Source organism: Mauremys mutica, chromosome 2 (genome assembly GCF_020497125.1).
Source record: "Mauremys mutica isolate MM-2020 ecotype Southern chromosome 2, ASM2049712v1, whole genome shotgun sequence".
NCBI lineage: Eukaryota > Metazoa > Chordata > Testudines > Geoemydidae > Mauremys > Mauremys mutica.
In genome coordinates, this window is record NC_059073.1 from 138,912,911 (window position 1) to 138,925,796 (window position 12,886).

At 40.0% G+C, this 12,886-nt stretch overlaps 1 protein-coding gene and 1 long non-coding RNA gene across 5 annotated transcripts in view; one reads left to right on the forward strand and one right to left on the reverse strand.

Moving 5' to 3' along the window:
- The window catches only part of LOC123363573, a 125,697-nt gene that overhangs the window by 100,358 nt on the left and 12,453 nt on the right, over positions 1 to 12,886 (forward strand). For both annotated transcript variants that reach the window (XR_006576813.1, XR_006576814.1), the window contains exons 4-5: positions 7,757 to 7,856; positions 12,334 to 12,408. This is a non-coding gene — a long non-coding RNA (uncharacterized LOC123363573). The remainder of the gene's footprint in view (positions 1 to 7,756; positions 7,857 to 12,333; positions 12,409 to 12,886) is intronic.
- The window catches only part of EBF2 (EBF transcription factor 2), a 178,799-nt gene continuing 176,124 nt past the window's right edge, over positions 10,212 to 12,886 (reverse strand). For 2 of the 3 annotated variants that reach the window (XM_045004698.1, XM_045004696.1), the window contains exon 16: positions 10,212 to 10,731. In XM_045004698.1, coding sequence (XP_044860633.1) covers positions 10,700 to 10,731 — 32 coding nt within the window. In that variant the 3' untranslated portion in view covers positions 10,212 to 10,699. The remainder of the gene's footprint in view (positions 10,732 to 12,886) is intronic. The other variant, XM_045004697.1, reaches the window with a different exon arrangement.

A 12,886-nucleotide genomic window follows, 5' to 3' on the forward strand; every position in this document is an offset into this window, starting at 1 on the left:
TGTACTTTTAGCTTGCAGGCCAGAGGGGAAAGTAATTTATGTGGTCAGATCTTCCTCTGGTGTAAATCAGTGTCGCTCCACTGACTTAGATTGACACCTACCAAGGATCTGGCCCATGTCTTGTAGAAGTTTTCAGCTTGTAAACAAAAACAGGGATACTATTATTATCCAGAGGCAATCTCTCTCACTTTTATTTACTCATCCCCATTCCCTTTGTTCCACCACCTCTCAAATACTGTTGGTAGAGATTTTAAGGTAAATAAGGATGTGTAGTAAATTCTGCATACTGCAACAAAGGTTGTTTAGCAAGGATCAAACTTGGACTCTTCACTACGGAACGCCCCAGCCCCTACCACTTGAGTTAAGGGAAGTAGCACGTCTTCAGCTGGGAGTGAATGAGGAAGGATACTTCACTTCACTGTAGAAATGAATGGGTGAAATTCTATGTCCTGTGTTGTACAGGAGGTCAAACCAGATTAATTTACAGTAGTCCCTTTTGGACTTAAAAATGTATGAAAGAGCAGGTGCTGGCAGCCGCTAGAAAAACACATGACTAGAGCTGGATGAAAAAATTGACAGGTTTCCATCGAAAAAAGGAGTTTCATAGAAACAGACCTGTTACATGGGAATGTGTCTATTGTTTTGATTCTAGAAAGTAAAAATATTTTATTTGTTTTGTCTTTTGGATTAATTTAATTATGACTCTATTCTAGTCAAATACAATCTACATAAATGTAACATTAAAAGTCAAAATGGACAGAATCAAAATCATAAAGCTGAAATGAAATGTGTTACCTTATCAAAACAACAGTTCACCATGATCAAAACAAAATGGATCAACGGTTCCAAACTGGAAATGTTTGGAAGTTTCATTCTGTGGGAAATCTTAACATTCCAGCTTTTCATTCTGATTTGAATTAATCTTTTTAAAATGCTGGTCTTTCCCCGAGAACAGAAATTCCAGTTCTCAGCTTTCCACATGACTACATGCACTAAGGTTTGATCATATATTCACTGAAGTCAATGGCAAAGCTCCTATTGACTTTAATGGAGCAGGACCAGAGCCAATGCCAGTGTGTTACAGATGCATGTCTGTTAATTTTATTCCTGCCTAATTAGTGTCACTTTTTGCCATTGTGTAGCCCAATTATTAAGGAAAATTGTTTGGTTTTAAAGTTTTAACTGTGAGGTGATTGGATATTTGATTCTCTCTGAAGTTCCCAACTCCCTACAGCCTTCAGAATGGCACTGACCTCATCTCGCTCTATTGTGGGGTTTTGCCTTTTGCCAGCAATCAACTTTTGGAACTCTGCCTACTCCAGCTAATCTGGTTGCTGTACATTTTCATCCCAGCCACATAATGTACATAGCCGCATGTTTCTGTCCCACAACTGTGGATCATGCACAATTTATTGGTTAGGTTGGAACAGCGTCCAAAAATAATCCAGCTGTTCGTGCCCAGGCGGGGTTGCAGTGATCATTGATGATAATCATAAAAATAAGAGTAAGTGATGAGTGCACCTACTTACCGTGCTATAAAAAATTACAACAGATTACTAAGTACATTAAATGGAAATAATAAATGAAGTAGCCAACTCATGTATTGACATCAGGAATGGACAATGGATCATGATTAATACTGGCAATAAGTTAGGTTGATTTTTGTGTTATGCATGTGGCTGCATTTTATTGTGAAGGATTGATCGTTTAGCAGAAGCACAGAGAGAACCAAGAAACCTGATAAGACAGACACCATCCTTGGATTGCCTCTGTGGGACAGTATTTTGGTGCACTCTCTTTCGGAGGAGGAAGTGTAGGGTTACCCACTTCCCCTTGTCTATGTTGATGTTTGCTAGACATTGTCTATGTTTCACGGCTGCTCTGTCTGCACCCTCTTGTATGGCCACCAGCTGTCTGTTTAATCCAGTCCTGCAAGCAGAGTTAATGAGACATTCCTACTTATGTAACCTGGTGTGATTAGAGACTCAGATCTTTATACCTCAGCAGCTGCGCGTTGTCATTGAGATAAATATTTTAACTGCTCTGTCAATTCCCTAGTCGCCCCGCGTAAGTGGCTGGAAGAGAGGCTACTGTTTCACTATGTATTAAAGCGGAATTCAAGTTCTGACAAAACAAATGTCTAAAAACAACCTATAAGGAGGTGCAGAGGGTGGGGGAGGGAGATTGTTGTGGCTGGTCAGTGGTTGATAAAATTTAGTTTTCCGTAGGGCATTTCCTGTGCAAGGTATTCAGAGATTTACAATGAAAAGAGCCGGATCCTGGTTGTCTGACACGGGCCAAGTAGCAGCTGATTGTGTTCTCAACAATATCTCGTGCATAGCCCTTGGCATTACAATTACAATCATCAATGAAGCGTCAGTGTGCTTGGTGCTGTATAAAATGCAAAAATGACACTGTTCTTGAGCTCACGTGTGAAATAGGACCCCAGCTTATTTTTCACAGAGAAAATATTAGTCAGCTGGGAGAGCTGGCCAGTGATTGGAACTCATGAGGACTCCTGGTTGTCTTCCTGCCACTGTCCCTCTTAACCAATGTGGACCAGTCACTTAATCTCTGTGTATGCCTCAGTTTTCCCCAGAGGCAACAACTGAGAACAGGGCCCTGCTGTGTTAGATGCTGTACAGGCGTGTACTGAGAGAGACTCTGCCCTGAAGTTGTTACAGTCTAAATAGATAAGACAGACAAAGGGTGGAAGGGCAGAGAGAGGCCCAGAGTGAGGAAGTGACTTGCCTAAGGTCATACAGCAGGCCAGGAGCAGGACGGGGTATAGAACTCAGGGGCACTGGACTGGGATTCCGGAGGCCTACCCATTAAATCATGCTTCCTTGAGGTGTCTTCTGGATTGATTAATGAGTTTGTAAAGTGCTTTGAGATCCCTTTAATGAGGCTCTGTAGAGAACCGCAGGATATTACGTGATTTGAAAAAAATTGCCCAACAGCTATCTTAAGTGCCTACTGTGGTGATGGGTTAATATTTTCAAAAATGCTAAGGACTCTGACGTTCACCAGTATGTTCACCAGTGAGAGGCAGAAGGGAATTCTGTTTGTTTAGCCAAAGGATGGTTAATCTTGTCCCCCATTTATGCGAGGGAAAAGGTTACAGACAGGACCAGCCCCTATGCATGGTGCTGCAGTCATACAAGAAGCCCAGGTCCCCAGTGTAAACAGCTTAATACAAAACACAGATGAAGGATGAGGGAGAAAGATGGCACTGGGAAAGCAACATGACTGACCAGGCTGCCTGTGTGTTCCAAGGCTTTGATTTAACATTGAACATGAGCTAAATTTTAAGGGTAATGAGGCAAAGCATGATAGAATTGGGGGAGAAAGGCTTGAATTCTCAAGAGGGTAAGGGAGTTAGGAGTCCGGGTGTTGGGCACCTAACTCCATTAGGCACCTTTGAAAATCCCAGCAAGGATGCATAATGGAGGAAGTGCATTTAGAGGACAGATTTGGAAGAGCTTGATCAGGGAGCCATTTGTAGCCATAGGGAATCATTGCTAAATCTAGCACTGAGTTGGGTGAGAGGGGCAGAGGTAAAGGGCATTGGAAGACAGATTGACTTGGCATAACGTAGATTTAGACCCTGGTGGGGAGGAGCGAAATCCTTAAGGGATCATGCACAGCTGCAAAAGTGAGAATGAATTGTTTGACTTGGTGCACCTCATGGTGGACTCCAGAAGGTCATGTGGTCAGGGAAGATTGTGTGGCAGGCAGAGGGATCTGTCTGAGCTGGTCCTGTTTTCGGAGGCAGTTTTGCCTTCTGCAGTATGAGTCAAAAAACGCTTGTCAATACTGTTCCTGAGATGAGGCAAACTTGTTATAACTGTGTTGTTCTGAACCCACTCATCCCCAGAGGAACCATTCACATAAATTAAGAAAAAGAATACTTCCAAAGATAAGGAATGATATTTCCCTCAGCAAAACTGCCTTCTGAAATGGAACTGTCACCAGAGGCAGGCCAGCCAGGAGACAGGTCCCCATAAGAATCCAAGAGCTCATAGTTGTTGGCGAGCCTAAACAAACTGGGCTTTATAACACAGAGCACGCACACATACCTTCCACTGCGTGGCTATGGTAGAGTGTGGTTGACCCAACATGCAGTGTGTGTGTGTGTGTGTGTGTGTGTGTGTGTGTGTGTGTGTGTGTGTGTAACATTGAAGTCAGGAGTTAATCATTTTTGTAAAACCGACTAGCCGTGAGATTTCCATGCATTTTTCCCCCTCCCTGCAGCATTTTGTTTGGAATTTACTCTGACTCAGATGGGGAGTTTCTAAAGGGCAGTCGGATAACATATCACAAGCGCACAGTGTGCTTGTACATCCGAAATTTCTCAAAAGAGATTACACGTTGGTAGCACAGCATAGCGAATCTCTGGGCTTTCTGCACCATCACAATGAGCTCTCCCCCGTTTGCATATAAAAACTAGGTCATTGCTGTAGACCAGGAATCCCTTTCAAGCTAAATGTGTAATTATATCCCTAGAAGTCTTTGCTTACCGTCAAATTCCAGCAGCCTATTTAAAAAAAGAAAGTGTCAAGCCTAATCTTAAATATTCTGGGCCGGATCCTCCGCTGGTGTAAATTGGTGTAGCTTGACTCAAGACAAGTTGATGGGTTCTTCGCTTTGACAGTTGGGGACATGTGGTTTGTTAACAAGGACGCATGGCTATTGTTTCTGCTCCTTGAACGAATGACTGAAAAATGCATTTCCCACTGTCAGGTTTTGGATGACACTTTCATATCTAGATGTCTGAACACCCACCAGTGCCAGATTCTGTCTTGAACTAAGCACTAGAGCTTGTCAACAAACTTCTGCCAAAACTCCGTCTGAGGGGAAATGGCTTTTTCCTCCCCTAAGTGAAAATGTTTGCAAAAAAGAAAACATTCATTCGAAACTTTCTGATTTTGTTTTGACAAAAGCACTGAAAAATGTTCAGTTTTTGTAAGCTGAATTCCTTCCCCCCCCCTCCGCCAAAACCAGATGATGTGCAGTCCTCAGATTTTGCTTTTTGATGGGGAGGGGGAATTGAACAGGAGGTGTCAAAACACTCTCCTCCTTTCACATTTCTCTCTTCAAAATTTCTCATAAGAAACTACAAACTTTTTTTTTTTTACTAGCTACCTACACGGGTTACTCAGACTTTGGATTTAGAGGCATAAGGGTAAGAAAGTGCTGCATGCCTCCCTACTCCCTTCCAGGAGCAGGTGGGTGGGAATGGTTAGAGCCAAGATTCTTCCTTTCAACCCACTTGCTGGTCATCACAGCTGAGCTGGTACTGAGAGTCTGGTCATTTATTATTGATCGAGGCCAGCAGCAGCAAATTAATATGCACATAACAAAGCAAGAGGGAATAGTGACTCAAAGTCTGAGTCATAATGTCTCCTGGGCTACTGCAGCTGAGGGTAGAACCCTTGCTTGGGGGTCTACCTAAAGACACAGGCTAGCCCACATAACCATGGGTCATATAAAAAAAATATGACTCAGGAGTTGTATCAAACCAGACTCAGCACTTTTATTTTTAATGGGAAAATGTTCATGGGATTTTTTTTCCTATTTGATCAGCTCTAGTCAATGACTTGCTGCTTGCCAGCTCAAAAGGACAAGAAGCGAAAACAAACAAAAACCCTCTATGCCTCTAATTGAAATCTGTCCCTTAGTAGATAATCATTAAAACCCTATCCGAGTTTTCGTTTGTAGATTTCTAGGGCTAGTCAAATATTTGAATGTTTTGAAGTTTGACCCCTCTCTCTCAATAAAAGGAAATATAACCCCATTTCTAAGACAGCACCGATAAATGTGAAGGCTAGAAGTGGTCATTATGGTCATGTAGTCTGCCAAAGATTTCTGCATCTAGCCCCAAAACTTGGGGTTGAACCTTTCTTTTAGAAAAACATCTAGTATTGATTTAAAGACTTCACATGATGGCAAATTTCCCACCTCCCTTGGTAACCTGTTGTTGTTATTGTCAATTACATGTGCTGTTTAAAAATTAGCATCTTTCTGCCCCAGAAGTACCTAGATAGAGCCACAAAGATAAGAAGAAATACATAATAAAGGCTATTTGACCTTCACAAACTTTCAGACCATTCTTTTTTTACAGTACAAAAATTTTATTTTTTTTGTTAGGATAATTTAAAGTTTAAAACTGAAGTAGACATATTCATTTTACAAACAAGATATTCTTCAATAAGTAGGACCATTAAAAACAGTAAACAAAAAAAAGCTATCTTTACAAAAAGCTCTGTGCATAGCAACTTCATACCGTATATAATAACTGACAAAGCAAAAAAAAATACAAAATAAATGAACTATACAATTGGGAGAAATTATTTTACAAAAGGGAGCGAACGGTCTTTTAAAACCATGCATATTGAAAATGTGCAAAGAAATAGGGAGATTAAAGATGCTATAACAAGATAAATAATGAAATAAAACATACTCTTTCAAAGTTATGATAAAATTTGTAACTACCTATCGCAACACTTGTCTTTCTAGTGTCAAAAAGGAAACTTGGTAGAGAATTCTTAAACAGCAATGACTAAAAAAAAGGACTGATTAGTTTATTCCTTTTTTTAAAAAAAAAATCCTTACACACCAATTTACACGTTATTTTTTTTATTTTTTGCCACTGCCAAAGTCCTTGTTTTGTGATCAAGGATTTCTGGTTGTTTTTATTTACACATGTTTTTCCACATAAAGCTGCCAACAAGTTGAACAAGATGCTTTCCATGCATGAGCAAAATTTATATTCTAAATCATGGCTATGTTAATTTCATTACTTTTGGTCAGCTCAAATCAAGCTAAGACTTCTTTTTTGTTCACTTTGTGAGCAGCTACATTCATATTTCTCTTTCTCCAGGTACTTGACAGAGTCTTCTAGGGAGGTTTTCTTTAGGTCTAAATTGTACTCCTGACTTTCCAAGTAGTGCGTGACTAGCAAATAGAGACCATCAAAATAACTTTTTTTTTAAAATGCCACAGGAATTTTGAAAATTTTAGAAGCATTTGTTTAAATGGTCTGATTTTCTTTTTCTCTTTTCAAAATTGGCAGGATTTTTTTCAATATGTCTAAGACGACCAATCAGCAAGCTAGTATTTTCAAGAAATATTTCCAACAAAAATTTTTGAGCAACAGATGAAATTATTTAATTAAAAATATGGTCTAGAAATCCATATCCAGGATTTTCTTTGTGCACAGAAGTTTAAGACTGGCTCCATCTCCTTTTGATAGCAGAGATGCCAATATTTGAAGGTAACCAATGAGAATTGTTGGAGAGGCGAAAACAGGGACACGCATCTTTATGCACTTTATGGAGCAAATGGACTGCTTTAGTGGCAAAGAATGGAAAAAATGAGACACTTCAGCATTTATGGGAGAGGCCCAGAATGACAGGTGGACAGTGAGGGGTGAAAAATACCCCAGTGAGTTTCATCCGTCTCTTGGCAATGTAGGGCCTGATTCACTGAAGTCAATGGGAGCCTTGACTCCAGTTCTTATAGCCCGTAATGCAAATTTTCTGTATATACAAGGGAGCCTGAAACATCAATCTGTAGCCTTCTAGTCTCATTATGATACTGATATTTCTGAGTATATAAACATTATTAGATTATTTGTGCTATATAACAGTCACCAGGCTAGTCAGACTGAGGGTGAATCTCAGTGAATTTATAAGAGTACAGACTTTCACTCAAGACTCTTTACCACATAAGGTCCTTTCACCTTCTTCTGCAGTTCATTTAGTTTCAAGAAAAGCCACCTGTTCACTCCCAGATGTTGCTAAGGGCGCACAAAGGATCTGCAGAGGCATTAATTCTCACAACCACCGTTAATGGTACGTTATCTTATTTTATCTTCTCTGGAATTCAGACATTTTATCTAGTCTAACTACAAGACTTTGGTTAACTCCATACTCATGATTTTGCTCCTGGAACATCAAATATCCCCAACCAATTCTCTCCTGGAGGGTACACTTAATTGCCACTTACGCTGCTCTTTAAATTGGGGCGTTGATTTTAAAAGCAAATAAATCCCTTTTCAAAGTGGATTTCATGCTACCTAATTGATCATCTATCAAACAGCCACAGCATGGTCAGCAGTAACACAAGCGTCTCCCTCCCCTGCCTCCCAGTTCTGTCCCACAGGGATCATTTGCGTTTCCTTGGCCTCTCTGCTGAGCTGGGAGCTAATTAAGAGCCAGATCCTGCAAACACTTAAGCACATTCAGTAAAATTTCTCACATAAGCCCTGATCCTGCACTACACCCCATGAAGATGGAGCCTCACGCAGGTTCAACTCTGGTGCACTGCAATCCAGGATCAGAGCCGTAACTAATCCATCCCATTGTCTCCATTGGGATTATTTACATGAGCAAAGTTATCCAGGTGTCTGCTTTAAGAATATGGTCCTATGATGCTGGTTCTTGAGATGGAAACACCTGTCCACTAGAGACTAGACTAAGATCTATGAAGTCAGGGGATACAAGCAGCTTTCAGTCACAAATAACCTGGGCTAGATTTGAGGCTTTATACCCTATTACTAATCCACTCCCAAAATAGAAATACACATTCGTGTATACACTGTCAAAGTGTCATGAATGTTGACTCACTACCCCCCTTCTACCATATTAAATGATCACAGAATAAACTAATAATTTACTGACCCATCAAACACAATGATTCTCCTTGGCGAATGGGCAAATCAAATTTTGGGTGTTGCTTTATCTTAAGGGTGCATTTATAAATAGTTAAATTACTTCTTAATAGATGTTATAAGAATGTTACCACCATATGTAGTGTGTGTTAGAGACACTCATTATAAGAGCTGGTTGAAAACCTTTCTGTGAAAAATGGCTCTTTAACTAAATGGAAATTTTCATGACCATTTTTTCATTTTTCATCAGGAAACCAAAACACTCTCATTGGTGTGGCTTTTCCCCCTCCCCTTGTGCTTCCTTTCTTCTTTTTTTCCATTTTGAAATGGAAAACGAAACAAGTAAAATTTTTCTTTTTTGATTCGTTGTTGAAATGCTGAAAATTTTGAACCAAACAAATATGGTGGGGTTTTTTTTCCATTAAAAATACTTAGTATTGTTTGACTACGACTAGCTCTAGTTATAAGAACATAAGTGGAAGATGGCAAAAATAACCTATTGGATAGCACAACTACTGCATGACCATTTACTGAAATGTATTAATCATTAAATACATTAAAGACTATGAAGCATTTTCCGATTTACTGATGAAAAGTGCTATATCAGAATTAGGTGGTATTATTAATTATTATTGTTATTACATAACCCTTTATGACTGCACCCTTAATATAAAATGTAATCCTATTTTGTAAGTCTGCCATAACTTCATGAAAAACAATCTTTTAGAGAACCTTTCTGATCCCGCCTCTCGTCCGTGTGAGAATTTGAAAAATAAACTCATCATCACATGAAAACCTGATTTGTTCAAACACAAAGGCCTGGTCTACACTGGGGGGCGGGGGGGCGTTAATCTAAGTTACGCAACTTCAGCTACGTGAATAACACTCCCCCGTCAACTGCACCTATGCTTCTCGCTCTGGTGGAGTACCGGAGTCGATGGGAGAGCGCTCGGTGGCCGATTTATCGTGTCTTCACTAGACATGATAAATCGACCCCTGCTGGATCGATCGCTCCGGAGGTAAGTGTAGACATGCCCTTAGAAGCCATTCATTTACCAATAGGGTCTTTGAAACTAACCACCTTATCCCAGTACCTGAAAATCTTAAGTGAAGCAAAAGATGGAGAAGGAGGGAAAAGATGTGGATAAAATTCTTACATTAACTACTGGTTTATATATATACTGTAATGTGTATAAAAGTTTGTGATGAGTTAATCGGAAAGAATCCTATACATCCTTGCACGTAGTTCAACAGAGGGAGAGAAGTAGCAATGGCAGCAATAATAGTACGTCTCTTAAACTTGTCACTACATTTTTGCATCTTTTTTTCTTCATTGTACAACAGGAGGAAAAAGTCCAAAAAAGGTCTTAATTGCTACCTCTACATACAATAAGTTACAAGTTTATTTAAATAATTGTAAAACATCTTACATTTTTAAAGAGGTTAAACTATAAGTAAACACACACATACATCAAAAGTTCCATCATTCATGTCAATTTGTCCTAGAAATTCTTCCATGCTGGTACCCTGTTTTGTTTGTTTGTTTTTTTCTGCATAAACTAAATTGGTATCTGAAAGGCTCCATAGAAAATAGAAACTTCAACTTTTTTCCCCTACATAGTAAAACAAATAGTATCCAAAATATCAAGCTTGAATCATTTGCCAATTTTTTTCCTTTTCATATTTTACAAACATTAGGAAGGTTTCATGTCCATCAAAAAAGACCTTGTGTTTCTGACCCCATCATGCCAACCGCTGTCCATCCTGGCTCTTGGCTGATTCTTTGTTTGCAGTGTTTTAGGAGTTGACATGGCTACATAAGAAACATGGAACACACAAAAGATCCAGACTCCTATCTTATCCGATTTGTAGCAGTTGTTCTTTTTTATTTTTTCCGGGCGTGGCTTTCCCCCCAAAAAGAGCTTGTAGTGCTTTTTTTTTTCTTTTTAGTGGTCCGTCACAATAAGTAGTTTTGTGCTGTAAAAGAAAAACGAAAAACAAAACAAAAGCAAAATGTCCTCTTCTTTACATCGGGGGAACGACAAGACCAGTCATGGCTGAAAATAAAGATTGACAAGGTTGAAACTTTGGCAGCTCTTTTGTGAATGCAAAATAGTGAGCCATGTCTTAATAGAGAAATTGACACACGAGCCACTTCCTCTCCCACCTGTGATCAAATATCCCCATGGCAACTATCTGTGGAAAAGTAATATTAGACAAGTTTATTAGTCATAGAGTTTAAGGCCGGGAGGGACCACCGGATCATCTCATCTGACCTCCTGTGTATCACAGGCCACCAACCCCACCCAGCACCCACACACTAAACCCAACAACTGAAATTAGACCAAAGTATTACAGCCCACAGGAGACTAAACTATTATGTGCCACAGGCAGAAAATAGGAGAGACTGAGGTGCACCAGTGCCCAAGGCCCGCACTGATCCTTCAGCTTCTTTTAGTGCCAGTTAGCAGCTTGAAAAAAGGAGCTAGCATCATGTGACCCAACCAGCTTGCCGCAAGTGATGAACGAATTGCTCATTTAGAATAAACTCCTCCAAAATTTCTTGCCTTCTGATGTTGCTTGTTGGCTAAATGAAGTGAGTTGGTGGCTTCAGCACCGTGCCCAGCTTGAGATGCCTTCAAATGGCCTGATTTTCATAGGGTAGGTGCTCAGCACTCCCTGAAAATCAGCCCCCTTTCGGGTGTCTGAAGTTGGGTCCCCAAAATCACTAATCACTTCTCAAAATGTAGGCTCAAGTGTCAAAACATACCACGACCACCAGATCCCTGGGTGAGCAGTCACAGCAGAGTGGCTGAAGATGGACTACACATGAAAACAACCCCACTTCTAGCCCCCTAGAGGTGGCCCCAACAGAATGGGGGTCACACTTCATATTAGGGAAACTTGGAGGAAGCTTGCACTGCCACTTCCCATCCTGTTTTCCTTCTGTGCATGAGTTACAAGGTTTTGTCTCCAGGGCTGTCAATCCTGCTCCTTTCCTCTGCACTACGTTAAAGATAACTCCCCATCTCCCACCTAAACCCTAGTGAGGCAGAGAATGAGTTCTCAGGCCTTGACTGTATAAACTGCTTACTTTTTAAAAAAAAAAGCCAGATTTCCTTTTAAGAGTGCCTAGTCAGATGATGATGCTTAGGAATGAATATTAGCTTATTGAGAGGGAGGGTCATCCATCTATGTTAGTTTTATACTGCTGCCCATCACCGTAGTATCTGCTACTGGTTTTACACCAAAAGTGCTCAATGTCCTTAGTAGAGTTCAGTAATATCTGGCACTTCTCCCTTTTGGGAGGTCAAAACTCGGCTTGGGTCCTCCATTCTCCTTCCCTCACTCTCCAGCTTTAAATTTCTCACTTGCAAAAATGGTTAGGCTATGACGTGGCAGTGGTAACATGGAATCAAATGGGAGCCGTGCATCTGAAGCATTTACAAGATCTGGGCCAAGGGTTACATTTCCCAATTCATCTGAGAGTGACCAGAATTGGATTTTGTTCATTTAGCTTCCGTAGAAATTACACACCAGCCTCTCTTTCACTTGGTTTACCCCCTTTCTCTGAATCGCTGTGGTTTACCGGGCATGTTCCCAGAACACTGGACACATGTAAATTATTTACTAATCACTCTCACCGGCTTTAATTGCAGCTGTATCTTTCCTAACAGACAAGTGGAGCATTTTAAACTGCCCGAAATTGGGACTGTTTCCAAAGGCTTTGTTGGGTAAGTTTTTTTGTTTGTTTTTGTTTATTATATATATATAAAACAAAAGCTAGTAGGTCATATTTTCAAAGGGGCCTTGTTTCAGTGTAAAGCCCTAATCCTACAAAGATTGATGCCCATTGAATTCAGTCAGATTATTCATGTCCTTAAAGTCCTGTCTTTGCAAAGCCTTGAATTTCACCCTTATGTTTGTGTTAAAGTAAATTGCAGGAATAGAGTAAGATCTTCAGCTGGCCATTATTTTTTTTTTTTTTTTTAGTGGAGCTACATTGATTTTAAGTAGCTGGAGATCTGTCCCACAATTGGGATCATTTAGCATTATATGTAAATAAATGTGTTTGTGTTCAGAAATGATGATGAGGAATAAAGCTACCCTGCAATTTTAGGGCACAGAACCAGAAAGAGAGAGTGAAACTGACTAGTCTAGATTAATTGTCGCTGCTGAGTGAAATCTTTCTTTAAAAAAAAAAATGCCTAA